Source organism: Phoxinus phoxinus (assembly GCF_949152265.1).
Source record: "Phoxinus phoxinus genome assembly, chromosome: 17".
NCBI classification, from domain to species: Eukaryota; Metazoa; Chordata; class Actinopteri; order Cypriniformes; family Leuciscidae; genus Phoxinus; species Phoxinus phoxinus.
In genome coordinates, this window is record NC_136892.1 from 15,221,476 (window position 1) to 15,239,876 (window position 18,401).

The window sequence follows — 18,401 nt, forward strand, 5'->3', positions numbered from 1 at the left end:
AATGTCTATTAAATTTAGTTGCAGCTTTGAAACAACTACAAAATCAGATTAGATAAGATGCACCTTTATTTTCAGAGCCTCTGACATGACAAGTTTAATCTAATCTTAGCTGATTTTATAGTGGTTTCAAAGCTGCGGCTGAATTTATTGGACATTTTCAGGTGACAAGTTTCAGGGTGTGTCCCAGTCATTTATGGACTAAGTGTAAACTAGACATTAACCAAATAGGCCTACCTAAATACCAAAATGAGAATTACTTCCCTTGAGCATAACTTCATTGGTGTACAAAACTGAAAGAGCAGATATAAAAAAAGTATAGACTACGCTCTAAAAAATGCTGGGTTGTTTTAACCCAAATTTGGGTCAAATATGGACAAACCCAACCGTTTGGTTAACAATTCTTAAAAATGTAACCCAATGTCTGGGTTTGTCCAAGAGTGATCCATTAACAACGCAGATATTCTTATCCGTGAAAATGAAGGAGTGTTGAATAGAGATCCGGAAGGAGAGTAATCGGTTTCAACATTTAGCACTGTTGATACTGTCCTAGCCCAGCAGGTTTAATAGGTGTCCGCTTTAGCTTTGCCGTTAAATAAAATAAACTTTAATGTGGGATCTCTTTCTGTGGTGTGGTTGGTGTATGGGAGGAGGTTCTGTTAGTGTTATAAAATAAATCTCCTCCCGTCAGCCTTGGTAAAGTTCAGATTGCTCTCCTGAGCAGGGGGCCCATTATCCGCTGAAACATAGACTTAATCAGAAACTTTTCCAAAAAATGAACTTAGACCTTGTAGGGTCCCCCCTCCTCCCCTCTTTTGAGAGCCGAATTAAACGTGCATGTTCAGGAAACATATGGATCTAGCTTTTATTTAATGTAATATAATAAACATTGTTGGTTCCCGTCCAGACTAAATGTCTGGTGCATATCCTCGATTCTTGTTTAATCTTTTTCCATCCCGTCAAGTTGACTGAACCATCATAAAACAATGGTGACCCATGGAAAGCAGGTCACAGCCTTGTATTCTATGATCTCATCCACTGCAGTTTCAGAGTTAACAAAGCACTTGTAATCTCACTTCTGTCCATTTGGCTGCTCCTTTTAGCATGTTTTCATAGAGAGGGTTAAAGTCTGTGCATCAAAGAAAGCATTATTGTCTTTGACTTCGGTCAGTTTGTGTAGGCATCAAAAATATCTCATTCAGCTTCCACTTCACGGACCAATGCGTCAGTCATGCGTTATGCACCAACTCATTTCCAAACTACTGCTCCAACTTCATAGTCAGATTAAGTCTATTAAAGTGAATGGCAAGCGGTGTTTGTGAGAATGGGTGATAGGCCTACTGATAGCCCTCTTTTTACAACGTGTGAACAAAATTACTTTAAATAAATAATTATAAGCATTAAATTATAGCCTGATTCATAAAATTCTTCAATGGACTATTACAATATACATATAACATTTTTTTTTAAAATAATCAATAGTTTACAGTGAAAATAAAATAATTTTTGAGCTTGTTTGTCCATGTGACTCGACGCCGATTACTCGACTATTAACAAGTAGCCTATCCACGATCTAAATGAGGAACATATTAATCCTCTTAACACGCCTCTTCTTGCAGTTGTAATAAGTAATGGTGTCAGTTTATCCACATTCAAGCAGCGCTTTACACAGCTTACATGACCGGCTCATTTACTTTACCTGCTCGCCGACACTTTCCCTCCCCCACCATGTCTAATCCAGACTGATCGGAGCAATTCACACAAGGGCCAGCGGGCCTGAAAACAGTTGTAGGCCTAATCAATAGAAATGTCTTAAATAAACTGGGCTCACCCAGAAAAGATTTATGTGATTTTGTAGTGATTTCATAAGCACATTACTGCAGGTGAAAAGTTTGGAATAGTTATGATTTTTTTTTAAATGTTTTTTTTTTAAAGAATTAAGTCTATTACATGTTTGTAGGCTACGAGATAAATACAGTAGAAACAGAAATATTATTTCAATTTAAAGGAACTGTTTTTTATTTTAAAATGTAATAATGTATATTTTCAACATCATTACCCCACTCTTCAGTGTCACAGAATTATTCGGTCATTATTCTGATTAGAGCTGTGAAACGATTAATCGCATCCAAAATAAAGGTTTGTGTTTACATAATATATGTGTGTGTAGGCCTACTGTGTATAATTATTTTGTATAGCCTATAAAAATACAAACACATGCATGTATATATTTGAGAAATATTTGCATTTATACACTGCATATATATTTTTATATTACATATGAATAGAAATATTTAATATATAAATAAAATGTATTTTCTTAAATATATACATGCATGAGTGTGTATTTATATATACAAAATAATTATACACAGTACACACACATATTATGTAAACACAAACTTTTATTTTGGATGCGATTAATCGTTACACATCTCTAATTCTGATATAGGCCTACTAATTTGATGCTCAAGAAATATTTCTTATTATTATCAATGTTGAAAACAGTTTAGCGGCTTAATACTTTTGTGGAAACCGTGATACACTACCACTCTACACTACACCAAAAAGTTTGGGGTTGGCCTAAGTATGATTTAAAAAAGAAAGAAATACCTTTACTTAGCATGTATGCTTAATTGATCAAAATTGACGGTAAAGGCATTCATAGAGGTGAAAGTTTCCTGTTTCAAATAAAGGCTGTTCTTTTCTATACATATGCTGTTCTGTTCTATGCTAACTTTCTATACATCAAAGAATCTGAAAAAAAGAGAAAAGTATCATGTGAAGGATCACACTGAAGACTGCAGCTTAACCGTCACAGGAATAACTTACATTTTAAATTAGATCAATATGAAAACAGTTCTTTTAAAATTGTAATAATATTTCAAAATATTACTGTTTTATTGTATTTTTTGATAAAATTAATGCAGCCCCATTAAAGACTTTAAAAAAAATTGTAACTATCATTAATTAATTCAGAATTATAACTTAATTACAGCTTTTGACCGGTAATATAACAGAAAATATTAATTTTGTGTAATTTTAATGTAATTAAAAATATAACCGTGAAGGTTTCTTTCGAATGATACCGAGTGGATCTCTCATCCGTACATCTTTCTGCAGCGCTGCCACCTCGTGGTTACATTCAAGAAAACAACAGCCTTTTTGATCGGTTCAATGAATTACTATATTAAAACGAAAATTCAAATACGTCGAGGTTTGGATGTACACATATATAATTACAAACTATAAGATGTACGTTCGATTAACTATAATTTACAAGGCTTAAGTGAACAGAATGAAAAAATCCATTGAAGGAGACAGATAGGGTTTATTCATGGGTAGAAAGGATGGCTATTGGTTTAAAAATCAATTAGTGCCCTTTTCTTACACACAGTCCTGAAAATAACCAGAATGGAAAGAGCCAGAAAAGAAAATAACTCATTTTGAGAGATGGCATATATAAAACATAACAGCAGAAGTAACACATTTTGTCATAATGAAATTCAGTTTTTCACAGTGATTGAATATATACATTCCCAAAGCTTGACTCGTTACACTGATACTAAACAAAATAAAACAATTAAAGTTGTTGCAAAAGCCTTGTTATAACATATTTAATCAAAAGGATACAAATGAAATACAGAATGTAAAGGAAGACGTTGTTGAGAGCCAATCCCAGTTTTAGTTTCTGAAGTGCTACATTTGGTGAGTTAGTTTGATAAAAATTGTATTTGGATTTATGATGGAACTACTCAACTATTCAACATGTCACTTTTCTTTAGGATTGAAGCATGTTGCTTTAAATCCAATAAATCTCAAGACTTTTAATTTAGAATACACTGAGGAATGTCTTAGCGGCCTGACAAAATTCTCCTTTTTATTTATTTACTAGAGAAAAATTGGTGGGCTGCCAGAAAGATTTAAACCAGGAGTTTAAACCAGAATAAACACAAAGCACTATTTTTAAAGGAAAATAATATTTGTTTAAAGATCAAGCAAAAAAAGAAAAAAGAAAAAAAGAGCATGTTTCCACAAAATGAGTGCATGAGGTATAAATACAGCATAAAGTTGAGTTCATCCTCAGGGTGAAAGAGATGTTGTAGTTTAGTTCTATCCGAGAACAGAAATATGTACAGGATATCATGGACAGCAGCTGTGAAAGGCTTTGACTGATGTGCAGAAAAGAGCTGGTAGAGCAGATGGGTCCAGGACAGGGAGGGGGTTTACCAAAACCTTTGGATCACAGGCCAAAAGACATGAACACGGTTAGAGATCTTGACGGGATGAATGCACTTAGTGCAAACTATGCTGCCTCTTTCCTTCTATTATTTTGGACAACAACTTGATTGGATAAATGTTAAAAGGTTAGTTCACCCTTAAGACCTTCATTCTTCTTCGGAACACAAATTAAGATATTCTTGAGGAAATCCGAGAGCTTTCTCCTCCTTTCGTCGCTTCATAACATTAAGGTTGAAAAACTGTAGTCACATGGACAATTTTAACAATGTCCTTACTACCTTTCTGGGCCTTGAAAGAAATAATAATAACGTCAGAAAGCTCTCAGATTTCATAAAAAATATCTTGATTTGTGTTCCGAGGGTTTGGAACGACACGAGGGTGAGTAATTAATGACAGAATTTACATTTTTAGGTGAACTATCAATTTAATAACAGTCTGAGTGTTGTCTGTGTGAAACCAAAGCATGCAAATCAAGACATGCAGCCAACAGTAGTTCTACTGGTAAGGACATGACAAGCAGATGCAAAATAAAAATTAGCAAAGCAACACGATTTAAGACGACACTGAAGTGAGTTTTGTAAGTATGACAGCAATTTCCCCACAATGTAACCGATTTGATCATTAGCATTCATGCAGGCATTGTTTCCCCACATCAGTTACTACATACTGAGAGTAAAAAACAAAACTTACTTTATTCACACCTAAAATGGAAGAGAGAATAAACAGAATAAGGGGGAAAAAAAATGTTTATATGTTATAAAATCTCCAGCCGGTGTTCTCTATTTTGTTTTACTTTATTTACAGACAAACGTCACAGGCACAAATCGATGAACACAGGAGATAATATAAATAGAGTCATTCTGAGCAAAATGACTGAACTTTGGCAGGACAACTTTCACACAGTTGGCACACATTTTGTCCTCTCTTAGAGAGCCGTTTTTGAATCTTTCACATGATCGACATGTTCAGAACACATCCCGGAGTTAAACCTGCACTCGCATACTATACAGGGCTCACGCACTTATTTCAAGTTCTCCCAAGTAAACTCCATATTGGCTACATACTACAGTACTTCAACCCTATAGCAGTTTTACCTCTTCCAACTACTAAATGCCTATTATTGGGTAACGCATACTTAACCGGCATGATATATACTTGTTTTCTGAACTCATTTCTTTACTGACACCAATACTTTTTTGTACAAAAGCATAAATCAATCTTGTCTGAAAAGAATTGAAGACCGTCGTTCACAGTTATTCTGATTGAAATGCATCATGCTCAATTCGTATATTTGTATAATATGGTCATTCAAATGTTATTCAAACGACGCTTTGGACGGTTAAGGGAGCAACATCAAGTTCCGGTTATGATTCTGAATACTGACTAGTACTTTACAGTCCTGCTGATAGTTATGTGACTACAAAAACAAGTATGACTTACGGTAATAATACGAGTATGAAACACACCCCCAGAACATTTTGAGCTTCCTGCTTTGTCAAAACAGCGTAACGCTTCATATTTTTGACCATTTTTCTGATCTGCTGCAAATATCCGGCTCCTCATTGCTCCCTTAATGTCGTGTTAAGCGTTACGCTACTTGGATTGACACCTCGACTCTTGAAATCGAAAAGCACATATTCTCTCAACAGTCGCCAGAGAGGACAAATATATGAGCCAACCCTCTTCGCTTTACAGTGCTACAGCTTAATGTATAGTTATATCATTTTATACGTGCACACACTCTAACAAGTACATTGTATGGATGTAAAATAAATACAAGTGTGTGTGTGTGTAAAGAGAAACTCTCAGACACATGTACAAAACATGATCTGTTAAATAAAACCAAGTCCTGCACGGTTTATCACGCATCTAGATTTTGCTCGGTGTAAAAATAAACGTTACTCTGCACTGTTTGCAGATAGTTAGAAGCTGACAACTGAAGAAAGAAGACCCTCCCAGTTTGGAAAACCCTACTGCCGTACTTTTCCGGGAATGTAGTTCCGGTCAATACTTTCATCCTGCAGGAACATGTGAAGACAGCGTTCGTTCTGGGCCAAAGGATGACCTGCAATTCTAAAGAGGAACATGAGCAAAATATGTATGCATGCAATCCATCAAGCGCCTTTTTAACAGAAAATGTGACAAAAAAACATCACAATAAACTTGAGTAATTATGTCAGACCCTCAAATATTAGTAACTGGTCTCTTGTACTTTTATAATTTAGCAGTGTCCGTTGTGCATCATTTCGATGGCCAACCTGTTGATGAACTGTTCAAGCCCAGATCGTCTCTCCTCAATGAAGGACTCCTCAAAAATGCCCTCATCTCCACGGAAGGGGAGCTGTCTCTTCAATGCCTTTCCAGGTAATGGAGGCACAACAATCTAGGAAATATTTTCAAACATTTAAAAAAATATATTAATTAATTAATTTCTAAGACCTCAAAATGATCAAATGAAAAAACCTGTTGCACACAATCTTCTACATGCCTTCTGATTTATAGTTCATACTTTTACACTAAGTAAAAGGCCTTTACATACTTTTGAAGTCTAAATATTTCCAAGCTCAGATGGGGGTACACATCTTTTTGTCGTGAAATTTTAAATATTTTTATAAGTAAACACAAGAATAACTTTTTTATAATATTTATTAATATTCCTAATGATATTTCAAAATGAACAGGTCCTAAACTGAAGCAACATAGGTTGACATGTTATATATAGTTTTTTAGAAAATCATGGTAAAATGTATCAAAGGCTTCCGAGGAACGTTTATTTGTACATCTCTCAATCATTATATTGTATTATGGGTTTTGTTGCCACAATTAAAACATCAGAGCTTTGATCATAAAGCTAAAGGCCAGATTTAATAACAGCTTTCACGAATGCAAACTACTGTCAGGAATTACTAAAGACTAAAGAGTGAAAAGTTAGCGCTGCGCTTAAAGTCGTAGACAGGGTTATTTTTGCGGCTGACCTTATTGTATATGCATTTGTAGGAGTTTCCCTTTCAGACACACAATTTATGGGAGGGAAAAAAAATATTTTATGAATCATAAAATTATATTTACTAAGGTTTGTACTAGTCAATTAACTGGTATTTGCGCCATTATTTAAAGGATAATTCCGGTATTTAACACCTTGAGTCTATATTGTAGTTTGTTTTGGATGAACAAGAGTGGTGGACAACATTTTTTTGACAATGGTTCCTCTCTCGAGTTTTTGACTATAAAAGAATTGGCCATGGACCCATTTAACATTGGAGTCAATGTGCATGTCCGAAAATGTAATTAAAACAACCTTTAACATTAGTTTTCAAAACTGTGCAACTCACCGAGTGATTAGTGATGTTAGTTGATGTTCCAGAAACAAAAAGTGTTGCGAAATACAGTTTCTGTCGTGTTTTATTCGTCATTTTCGAGCACTCAGTCCTTCAACAGAATTCAATGGGATTTTACAAAATGACGAATAAAACACGACAGAAACTGTATTTCGCAACACTTTTTGTTTCTGGAACATCAACGAACACCACTAACCACTCGGTGAGTTTAACAGTTTTGTAAACGAACATTATTGGCTGTTTTAATGACATTTTCGGACATGCACATTGACTCCAATGTTAAATGGGTCCATGGCCAATTCTTTTATAGTCAAAAACTCGAGAGAGGAACCATTGTCAAAAAAATGTTGTCCTCCACTCTTGTTCATCCAAAACAAACTACAATATAGACTCAAGGTGTTAAATACCGGAATTATCCTTTAACGCCCCTCAAAAAAGCATATCTTAAACCAGACGTAAATTTGCACGGCTCTTGATAGATTGTGTTGTCCATGAAGGAAATGATCTGACTGCGCCGGTGTTCTTTATCTTGACCGACAGTAGATCACGTGTAGAACCATCCACTCCCATCTGTGCTTTTGTGGAATTGCGCTCACACTAATTTTAGTAAATAGCTAGTTTAGTAAATCTGGCCCTTAGCATTTAAATATCATCTTACGAAGACATATTATTGAGAGATATAGCATAACAACTGACATTTGTATACAAGCAGTCTGCTATAATGTTATAAATGTATCATTGATTTACATTACAAGAAGCTAGCAGAATTTCATCTTACTTTTAGGCCATATAAATATCAGCAACTGCACCAAATTGCATATTTTTTTTGCTCAATATGGGGCTGAATAAAACGTTTGTTTTTTATTCCTCGAGTATGAGGTTTATATTGTCCTATATCACACTAGGAGGCATACAAGACTGATGTATAGAATATGATGAAAGTTTTTTTTTTATTAAATACAATTTTATTAATATTTAGTCTAAAAAGGTTAGATCATCTGTTCCATTAAAAATATAGACTTGTCTGACTTTAAATGTAGGGCTATACAGGGTCTACATTAAGTCTCAAAGCTTTTTCATTACGCAAAACAGTTTTAATTTCTGCACAGAACATGTAAAGACAACACTTTTCAGTACGTGTATTTTATGATGCAAGATGTTTCCTGCAGGATGTCATACCTTGCTGTCTCTTTCCAGCTCATTCTTCAGCCACTCGAAGTCGCTGTATCTTCGTCTGACACACGAGTCCTTCAGTTTAAATATGGGAAGATTTGTCTGGATTTCAACGGAGAAAGCATAAGTCACATGATGTGTATATATATATATATAAGCGGTGTACAAGATGCAAGGGATTCTCGAATACACCTAACATACTTTGACAGATATTATTAAACTGATACAATTATGCATTAGTAATAGTAAAGCATCCACGTTAATCTTAATGGCTTAACGTTAACTTAGATGCAAGATAACCAAATCGGTTGTTGATGGTTGACAGTAACAACAACAGCTAAATTACCGTTAGCTCAATCTCAACCCGCCAAATTGCTTAAATCCAGCTTGCTTTCACATAAAAAAACTTTTTCTTTTAGATGAAAACCTAGCAGTTCATAAAATAAAATCATGTTCATAAAAGCTAGACGAGGGTAAAGACTTTTTCTCGTCGAATGAGGTGTTAGTTAGCATGTTAGCGCGCAGGCTAACGTTAACTAGGCCGAACCGAGCCGCAGCCTCTCTGACACACACACACAACACAATCACATTCATTCACTGGCCAGCCTACCCTCATCCGGACTTCATAAGTGGTGAACCGATTGCGGCCGACTCCTATAGTCTGCGGGTCGTACACGTCGATTTCCAGAAAGTTGCTGGGAGGGCCGTAGGCGTCCGTCAGGTCCTGCGGCTTGGAGTTTAACCGGCGAGTATCGGCCACTGTGGGTTCGGACATTTTTGACGACTTTTTTCAGACTAACTACGTCGAGGTGTAGTCTAGGGCACGTACGAATGAGATGGTTTTGATTAAGACATTAAATCGATGGAGGTTAAAATAGGGCTAGGTACTTCTACGAATCTAAAACTTGAATGTGTCCAGTTCAGCAACACCACAGGAAATCCTGCGTTTCTCCCCGATGCGATGATATGTGCAGCAGTTTGGGAGACGTGCTTCATGACCCACCCTTCATCACCCGGCTAGCCAATAGAAGTCTGTTTTATGATGACTGACAGGCGATTGACCTATAAGATTTTAGAAGACTGTGAGGGGGTGGGCTCTTTATGATTCCATAAATTTTCATAACAGAAGGAGAGACGGGAAAGGTGTGGATTGATCAGAAATGTCTGGATTTTAAAAATGTTGCTCAGATTGGCAACCCCCCAAAATATACACAATGCAGCATTTTACAACCTACACACAATACATAATTACACTTTAAAATGTATAGGCATAATAGCATAAACAGTTTTATTTTTGTCAGTTCTGTATGCCTAATACAATAGTATGTCTATAATAGTTTTTTTATTCAGTTTTTGGTTTTAGTTAATTTAGTAGGGATAGGCTACATAGCTAAGTGAAATAAGTGTTTTTTATATTGTATTATATTTCAGTTAACATTGGTTTTATTTCAAATAGCGATTTAAAAAAAAAAGGTTTTAGGTTTAGTTAACTATAATAGAATGATATAGAAACATTTAATGAAGTAGTCCATGTTCAAATATGCCTAGTTTTTCAACATTTTGTTATAGGCCTATATTTTTTTGTTTGTTATATTAATGAAAGCCAATTATGCGTAATTTATTGTTATTAGCCAACACCTACATGCAAAATAATTAAAGTTTTACCAAATTCGCTTACATTAGCATATGTTATGCATAGTTTCCCCCCTAAATTTCAAATATTTGTTTCATTCGTGTATAGTAGCCTATGCTAGCTATATAGGTAGTGGCAATACGTGATTTGAAATTTAGAACTGTATAAAGACCTTTACCTCTGGAGGGTGCTAAACTTTAGCATCAGCCACCATATGTTGTTGATGTTACATCCAAACCACCATGGATGATTACATTTTACCCTGAGCCCCTAACCCAATTTTATATGACTGTCCACTTTAAATTTTGTGTGGTTTTTTTATGACACACAAAAAAGACCAAAGACCAGCTGGATGTCGTTGTTGTAACTTGTTTGCCACTAGGGACGTTAACTACCTGACGAGCACTAGGACCCGGTCGGATTAGTAGTGATTTGGAGTGGTCTGCACGCGCCCCTGTCAAAAGTGTAGTGTTGGCCACACGCGCGCGCTGCATAAGATGCTGGTGTGCATTACAGTGAGGGTCTTCTGAAGCCTGGGAACGGAGTACTCAAGAAAAGGGTTCTCTTCGTCATGGAGATCACCGATTCCACTTGTAAGTCTGACATTTTATTCATACGAAAAAGCCTTACAGTAAAAGTCTTCGAATTAAGTTAAACAGTTAAGCAATATTTTAGATTTTTAACATTAGTAAGTAATTTTCTGTGTACCTGCTGTAAGGTGAATCGGATGTTATCACACAATTCTCTTATCTTTATCGGGATTAAAAGGAAACCTCATCAACACACTTACACAGTTTTGTTGGTGATGCAATATATGGCCAATATCTTCATGAATTAATAAAGTCATGTCATAACTGTGTGTCAAACTTATTTGAACGACACGAAATTATTTTTTTCCCTCCCTTAATGACTATAATGTAAACAATGATTTCATTAGCCTAACTACTATGTCATAAAGGCAATTTCAATTATAACAAATTTAACATGGATTTTAGTAGATGTGACATTATTAAACTATTACACTTTGTTATTATGTCCCCGGGATATGTGTCATTCTTGTTACCATCATAACCCCCCTCTATGAAAAAGATGCACAATTCCATAAAAAGCATAATGACATCATCACCTTTTCAGCATGTAAACCCTTCAAGTAGGGGACAGTCTTGAATAGCCAATCCTGTTGTCATGATTTTGTACAGTAAATAAAAGTTAATTATTTTCTAAAAATACATTAACTTTTAAATGCATCATTTGTCTATTATGGACAAGATCTTAAATATACACACTTATAAAATACCTTTTTAAAGCCAATTAGTGGAATGACCCTTGTTTAAGGCCCAAATATAAATGTCCAGTGCAAGGAAAGCATAATATTTTTTTAACAAGAATCATAACAGTAAATTTTAACACCTCTTAATTATATTGAATCAAAAGTGTAAGACCTTTCACAGTCAGTGTTGCAAAATCTATACAAATATCTCTCATCCTGTATTCTTCATGTCCCTAACTTTCCATTGCCCCAGCTATCAACTCCTTCATCCTGCTGTTCTGAGCTGGTTGAAGGCCAGTTCGGCACGATGGCTATTCATGATCTGAAAGAAGACTTCCTTGCCTCTCATGCAGGAAATCCGCTTGAGAATGTGTTCAACTCTGAGTTTGTTTGCATGGATGCCAGGAAAAAACAGCCCATCAGCTACTTGGTTGCTGTTTTTAGTCATGGTGGGATTTAGATATGCCCTTTTATGTATAATTGTTTCTTGTGAGTATAGCGTTAGTGAGTTTAGACAGGTGAACCTTATTTGATGAAAACCTGTTAGCGTCCTTGTGCTCTTTAACCCTGATATGAATCATTTAATGTTTTGTTATGTACACTACCGATCAAAAGTTTGGGGTTGGTAACATTTTTTAAATGTTTTTGAAATAAGTCTCTTATGCTCATTGTAAATTTTCTCACTGACCCCGAACTTTTGATCAGTAGTGTAAGATCTTGGCACTTCCATTAAAATAAAGGTTCGTTTTCCCTAATTGCTGCTGAATTCACAAATTCATTGATTCACAGCAATTCTAGTCAGATATATGACAATATGCTTTGATGCAAGTCAAGACTTCATTCAAACTCCTAAAGGTGGGAGTGGGGGGGGGGGGGGGGTCTAAAATGCACCGATTCCTCCGGTTCCTTATACACATGGCTTACATCTATAAATACTCATGGGTAAATAGACAAAGGCTTCTCTCTTCTGCAGCTTGCGAGCCTGATGGGTCCGCACAGGCCTGACACTGTCTCTCACTCCAGCATTCCTCGGACCGAGTGCAACCGTCAAGGGCGGCTCTTGTCTTAGAGAAATCACACAGGGTTATTACGATACAGAGGGGCCGGAAAGGTCTTTGTGTGCGACCCTGTGGGCCCTTCCACACTTGTGTCCTCAAAGAGTGGAAATCAAAGCCAGTCATCACAGGGCCTTGCTGTGGATGACCAATGTATTAACCCTTCAATGAAAGGAGGTCAGATGCTGAGGCCCGGGATAAAGCTGGAAGAGCTTTCCCTAATCAACCTTCCTCAATCCCATTAGTCATACAAAGTAGTAGCCTAGATATGGGTTGGAGGAGCATTATGTCTGAAAGATAAGAATTTCAAGAAAGATTTGCAAGCGTGTTTTAACTTTTTAACGGTCATAAAGTCAGTGGGGTCTAAAACATTTTTCCGAAATATTTCCTTTTGTGTTCCACAGTATAAAAGATATTCATACAGTTTTGGAACAACATAAGGGAAAGTCAGTCATCAGTTTTTGAAGGATAATTCTTCCACCTGCTTAGAGGCTCATTTCAGTTTTATCATCAACTAAACTTAATAATGATTTTCATTAATTGAAATGAAGCTGGAATATAAGAAGATATAAATATTAGATGAAAAAAATAAACTTAAACCAAAAAAATAAACTTAACTAAACAAACTAAAATTGAATTAAATAAATAGAAATATTAAAAAACAAAAATGAATGACAAAGGTTCATAACAAAATTACTTAAAATCTGAAAATGTATTAAATAAAAGTTAATAAAAATATAAATAATATAATAGTATATAAATAATACTAAAATAACACTTTTAAATGTAAAATAGGCATCTGATGAGAATTGATGTGCTGGTGATAACGGTGATTTTCTATCATATCTAATGGCAGTTCTTCATTGGCTGTCATTTTAAAAATGCTCATTTAATCCAAATCAATCACACTAAATCACAGATTTATCATGCAACAATCAAAGATTAAACTACTTGTTCAAGACAGTGAAAGATTAGGATTGTGTAAAAAAAAAAGTCATGGCAGGTTTTACAGCCAGCAGGGTTGTTGTTGGGTAGATGTACAAATGCAACTCTCATGACCGCGTGCCTTAAGTCTTATGACTGTAGTTTAGAAACAGAGAAGACGGTGCAAGATATAGCAAAAGACTGCACTGTTTCTTCACTATAAACCCCATCTGGTTATGAACGGACAGTTCTCATGTTCATTTTGATGTACCTTGTGCTGATGAGCCGGTTAATCCTCTGGTGACTGTCTGCCGACTGGCATTCATTTTCTGAGGATCTTGCGTAATCTAACTGCATAATACTTGGTTGCATATCTCAACTAGACTCTTCTCCAATAGACACTCAGTACTCCAAATGTTTTTTTGTGATTGAAATCTGTCATCCCTGTGGTTTCCAGAATCGGAAATATATTATCCTTCAACCAGCAAGACGTTTGTAGGGCTGTAAACGAAACATCTCAAATTTCAGTGGTTGCACAGTGCATGAAGTATACATTAGTAAAACTTGTATATAAAATATATTTCGTAAAATATGAATACAATTCAGAATCAGGGTTGGAAAAAAAATCTGTCTTTCTTTGACAAAGTTGGTGTAGATTTAAATTTTGTATATTATTTTTTCACATGTGAAAACAATGATAAGCATTTCAGAAGTTTTAAATGCTTTCATTGGCAAAAACATTCAATATATGCAAAAGGTCAACATTTACATTGTTGACCCTTCTTCTACATAACCTCTACAATTCACTCTGGCATGCTGGATATCAGCTTCTGGGCCAAATCCTTGACTGATGGCATTCCATTCTTGCCTTAGTGCGCTAAGAGTTTATCACAATTTGTGGGCTTCTGCTTGTCCATTCGCCATTTGAGGATTGAACACATGTTATCTATGAGATTACGATAAATTTCAATGTATTGACCTCTAAGGCACTTCATTATCACTCTTGCCTTGTGACATGGTGCTTCATCATGCTGGAAAATGCACGGATCCTCACCAAATTTCTCTTGGATTGTTGGGAGAAGTTTCTCTTGCAGGACGGTTTGATTCCATTCTTTATTCATGCCTGTGTTTTGGGCAGAATTGCGATAGAGCCCAATCCATTGGATGAAAAGCAACCCCACACATGGATGGTCTCAGGATGCTTTATTGTTCGCACAACACAGGACTCATGGTTGCGTTCACCTTTTTCATCCCCGGACAATACATTTTCCAGATGTCCCAACAAAGTTTCATCTGAAAAAATATGTTCGCACCACTCTTCTGCTCTCCAATCCTTGTATTTCCAGCAGAATTTCAGTCTATCCTTGATGTTTTTCTGGGAGAGTAGTGGCTTCTTTGCTGCCCTTCTTGACACAAGCTCTATGTCTAAAAGTCTTCACCTCACTGTGCGTGCAGATGCACTCAAAACCACCTGCTGCCAATGCTGAGCAAGCTCTGCTCTGCTGGTGACACAATTCCACAACCGACTCCTCAAGAGGAGACAGCCCTGGCACTTGCTGGACACTCTGGGACATCCTGAGGCCTTCTTCACTGCAGTTGAACCTCTCTCCTTGGCCTCAGAGAGGTGTTTATTAACATAAAAATAAACATAAAATGTCCAAAAAGGGAAAATAAAGTGTCCATGAGGATAAAAGTGTCCAAAATAAATAAGGTATCTGGTGTCCTCTTTGTGCTAGGGCACGTGCATGGAAGGTAGCTAGTGCTCAGATGGGTTGGTCCAGGTAAATGGGGTGGGGTCCCGGCCGCCACACACACTCTCAATTCGATACAGGTGTGCCTCATCACGTGATGCCAGTCCTGGTTGTTACAGCGTCCCTCATCTTTCTAACACCCACCCCAGTCAGGAACCTGACGAAGGGCAGCAATTAAAGTGACATGGTGGTGATGATAATACGGGGGACTTTTACATCAACTTTTTTTGACTTCTTAAAGTCTGTGTAATGGTCGGCAATTTAGAGATTTGTTTCTAAACACATTATAAATGTTAGAAATGTATTCCTGAAAACACTTTACAAAGGCTGAACTATGTAGTACTTAATTGTGGAGTTAAACAGTTTTTAAATCATTTTTGTGTTCAGGATTTTTTGAGCGGGCCTGAAATCATGCCTCGATGGCGTACTAGAGCCACTGACCCCTAACCCCTCCCCTAACACTAATAACTAGAGCGCATTAGCATCAGTGGTTTGCCTGCTGTGTTGTTTGCTTGCGAGTTACCGCTTGCGAGTTACTGTGATTTAACGTTAGTTACTACAGCCTTTTGCTAGCTAGCTATGCCTTCGTCAGGTAAATGCATATTACCTGGTTGCGATCATTTACAAAACTGTTCGGTCTCCTTATTTAAATCTCTTTAAAATTATGATATCAAGAAGAAGTGGATTAATTTTGTGAAGAACCACCTTGATGGAGAGCTGAGGATTACACCGGATAGTTTTACAAACTTTAATCGGAGACAATGCGCTGTTACTGGTGAATGGGGCCGAACCGACTATCTCCCGTCCCGGCCTTCATTCTCCCGTCCCGCCGACATCTGGTGCAATCATCGGCAGTACGTGCTAACCAATGAGTGTAAGTTTCCCATGAGTGGGCGTGGTTTCAGCGCCGACAGCAGATATGCCCCCAGCGTTTGAGATCAAAATACTGCTTATTATTTCAAGATTTTGATTACTTATTGTATTTCCTTGGCATTTATTTTAATCAATCAAATTTGGCTGGGTGGTTGATAACCCATGTAGCTGCGGTGTGACCAACTTAGAACATATTTAATATTACTTTACACAGACTTTAACAAACGTTGATTTCCTAGTTAAAAAGTACAGATGATCAATTTATTTGAATTGGAATTTAATTCTGAATGGTGCAAAACACTGCACAGCATGTGTTCAGGCACCCGCAATGTATTGCAACTTGTTTCAGGAGGATTTTTTCCCATGCTCATTAAGCCATCAATAACCATGTTGTCATCCTCAAAGCCTTCAGTCTTTCCCTTTCAATTATGTGGCCCGTTGTTCCTCTGTAATTGACCCCACCCAGCAAGCTGTCATCCACTAAAATAGTGAGTTTAAAATTATAGCCATCTCACCCTTATATCCATGTGGCCTCCATGTGACCTTGACTGGTGTTCATCAAAGCCTCTTCTATGTATCAGGCCTGCTTGTGTGTCCTGTAGAACTATGGCACGTGACGTCCCCCCACCCTGAATCAGACAGCTGATAAGCTTTTTTAAGGACTGTGTGGTCACGGCATTCTGGATATGATGCTTGTATGATCTGAGCCCTCATTCCTCACTGTTACAGGAGAAACCCAACATGGCCTGTGGATAAGACCACTAAACCGGTACAGATGGTGCTTGTTGTAGATATGTAGTGTGCTATGATTTGTGTAGTGTTTTGTTGGAACCGGTCCAGATGGGAGGGTCCGGAGCTGAGAGAGAGCGTGCTTGTTAGCGAAGGACGGATGGTATGTCATTTTTAGGGGTGTGTGGAGGAGAGGAATAGGAAGCAGAAGGTTAGGGATGATAGAAACTGCTGTCGTCAGCCCAGACAGGAAGCTACAGCTGCAGGACATATCCCCTTACCCACAATGCCCTTGCTTCAAGACCGTACAGCTGCTTTCCCTAGAATTTGTTTTGCAAGTGTTAGCAAATGTGATTGTGTTCAGTGATGTATTTGGGTGAATGAATGTTTGCACCGCATTTCTGAATGCTATGCACCACATTGTCCTCTTTTCCTCAAAGGTGATGTCATTGTGTAATTTTGGACCTCACAATGCCACATTGTCTAGATACTTTGCCGAGCCAATCAATGAAAGTTCAGTTGGATTGTTGTTTAAAAATGTGCCCAGTCTATATAAAGAAAGTACTTCTTTCTAATCTTTTTTGAATGTAAGTTGCTATATTGCAGATTTCCAGTATAAAATGGTTGGTGCGGTATTCGTACTCACATGATATTATTATAATTATTTACAATTTACATTTAATCTATGTAAACAAAACATTGTTTCCTGTTAAATGCATAGTGGTGTAATGGCAGTGTTGGGTTTCATTCTTTAAAGACATAGCAATATTGAGGAATCCATTACCGATTAGAAAAGGTGTAAATATAGACAAATACTACAAAAAAGTGTTGATGAGCGAAGTCTTACTTTTGTCACTTTAAGGTTAAATACAATATGTTTTTGGTCTGTGAGAGTCAGCAGACAGTATAGACACATTCATAAAGCCACTGAAGCAGTCAGATGGGGTTCAACAATCTCACATTCCCACACATTGCACACGAGATGCACCACAGCAAAAACAGAATAGTTGTAAGTAACTGAGCTGACTGTGCATAGCTCCACAAACTTGACCCAGTTTCCAGAGAGAAACATGGCCAGCAGAAGACACAGGCACAGAGAGTGTTGTGTGGGAACTTAAGTTGCTTGGAAAATGGACGGGTCACTCCCTCGCCCGTGTCAGCGAGTGCACACCCAGACAATGGCCCTCTGGAGAGCTGCGGCCCTGGAGTTGTGATTGTGCCTCTCTCAGTACAATAACAGAGTCATCCTACTCTCTGCTCTCCGAGTTTCCGCCTCCTACTCTTCTTCCGCCCCTCTCTTTTTTTTGTTTCCCCTCACGGACATACACATTCACGTTTCCTACTCTTTGGGAGAGCGGAAAACTCTTAGGAGTTTGCTGACCATTAAACCAATTCAATGTTAAACAACTGAAAGAT

General features: G+C 37.1%; 2 protein-coding genes across 5 annotated transcripts in view; one reads left to right on the top strand and one right to left on the bottom strand.

The window, feature by feature from the left end:
- Positions 1 to 3,314: 3,314 nt before the first annotated feature.
- snx12 (sorting nexin 12) lies at positions 3,315 to 9,773 on the bottom strand. 3 transcript variants are annotated; one of them, XM_079587231.1, is made up of 6 exons: positions 9,361 to 9,769; positions 8,757 to 8,852; positions 6,498 to 6,622; positions 6,222 to 6,312; positions 4,930 to 4,940; positions 4,117 to 4,233 (listed from the first exon to the last, which is right to left on the bottom strand). In XM_079587231.1, the coding sequence occupies exons 1-5, from the start codon at positions 9,523 to 9,525 to the stop codon at positions 4,935 to 4,937; spliced, it is 483 nt and encodes a 160-aa protein (XP_079443357.1). In that variant the 5' UTR covers positions 9,526 to 9,769; the 3' UTR covers positions 4,117 to 4,233; positions 4,930 to 4,934. The 3 variants fall into 3 exon arrangements, with proteins under 3 accessions (XP_079443356.1, XP_079443355.1, XP_079443357.1); XM_079587230.1 differs by lacking the exon at positions 4,930 to 4,940 and having other exon boundaries at positions 3,315 to 4,233; positions 6,214 to 6,312; positions 9,361 to 9,773; XM_079587229.1 differs by lacking the exon at positions 4,930 to 4,940 and having other exon boundaries at positions 3,315 to 4,233.
- A 763-nt stretch (positions 9,774 to 10,536) lies between these two features.
- The window catches only part of afap1l1b (actin filament associated protein 1-like 1b), a 28,386-nt gene continuing 20,521 nt past the window's right edge, over positions 10,537 to 18,401 (top strand). The window contains exon 1 of one of the 2 annotated variants that reach the window (XM_079587232.1): positions 10,537 to 10,976. In XM_079587232.1, the coding sequence (XP_079443358.1) occupies positions 10,955 to 10,976 (22 nt within the window). In that variant the 5' untranslated portion in view covers positions 10,537 to 10,954. The remainder of the gene's footprint in view (positions 10,977 to 18,401) is intronic. The other variant, XM_079587233.1, reaches the window with a different exon arrangement.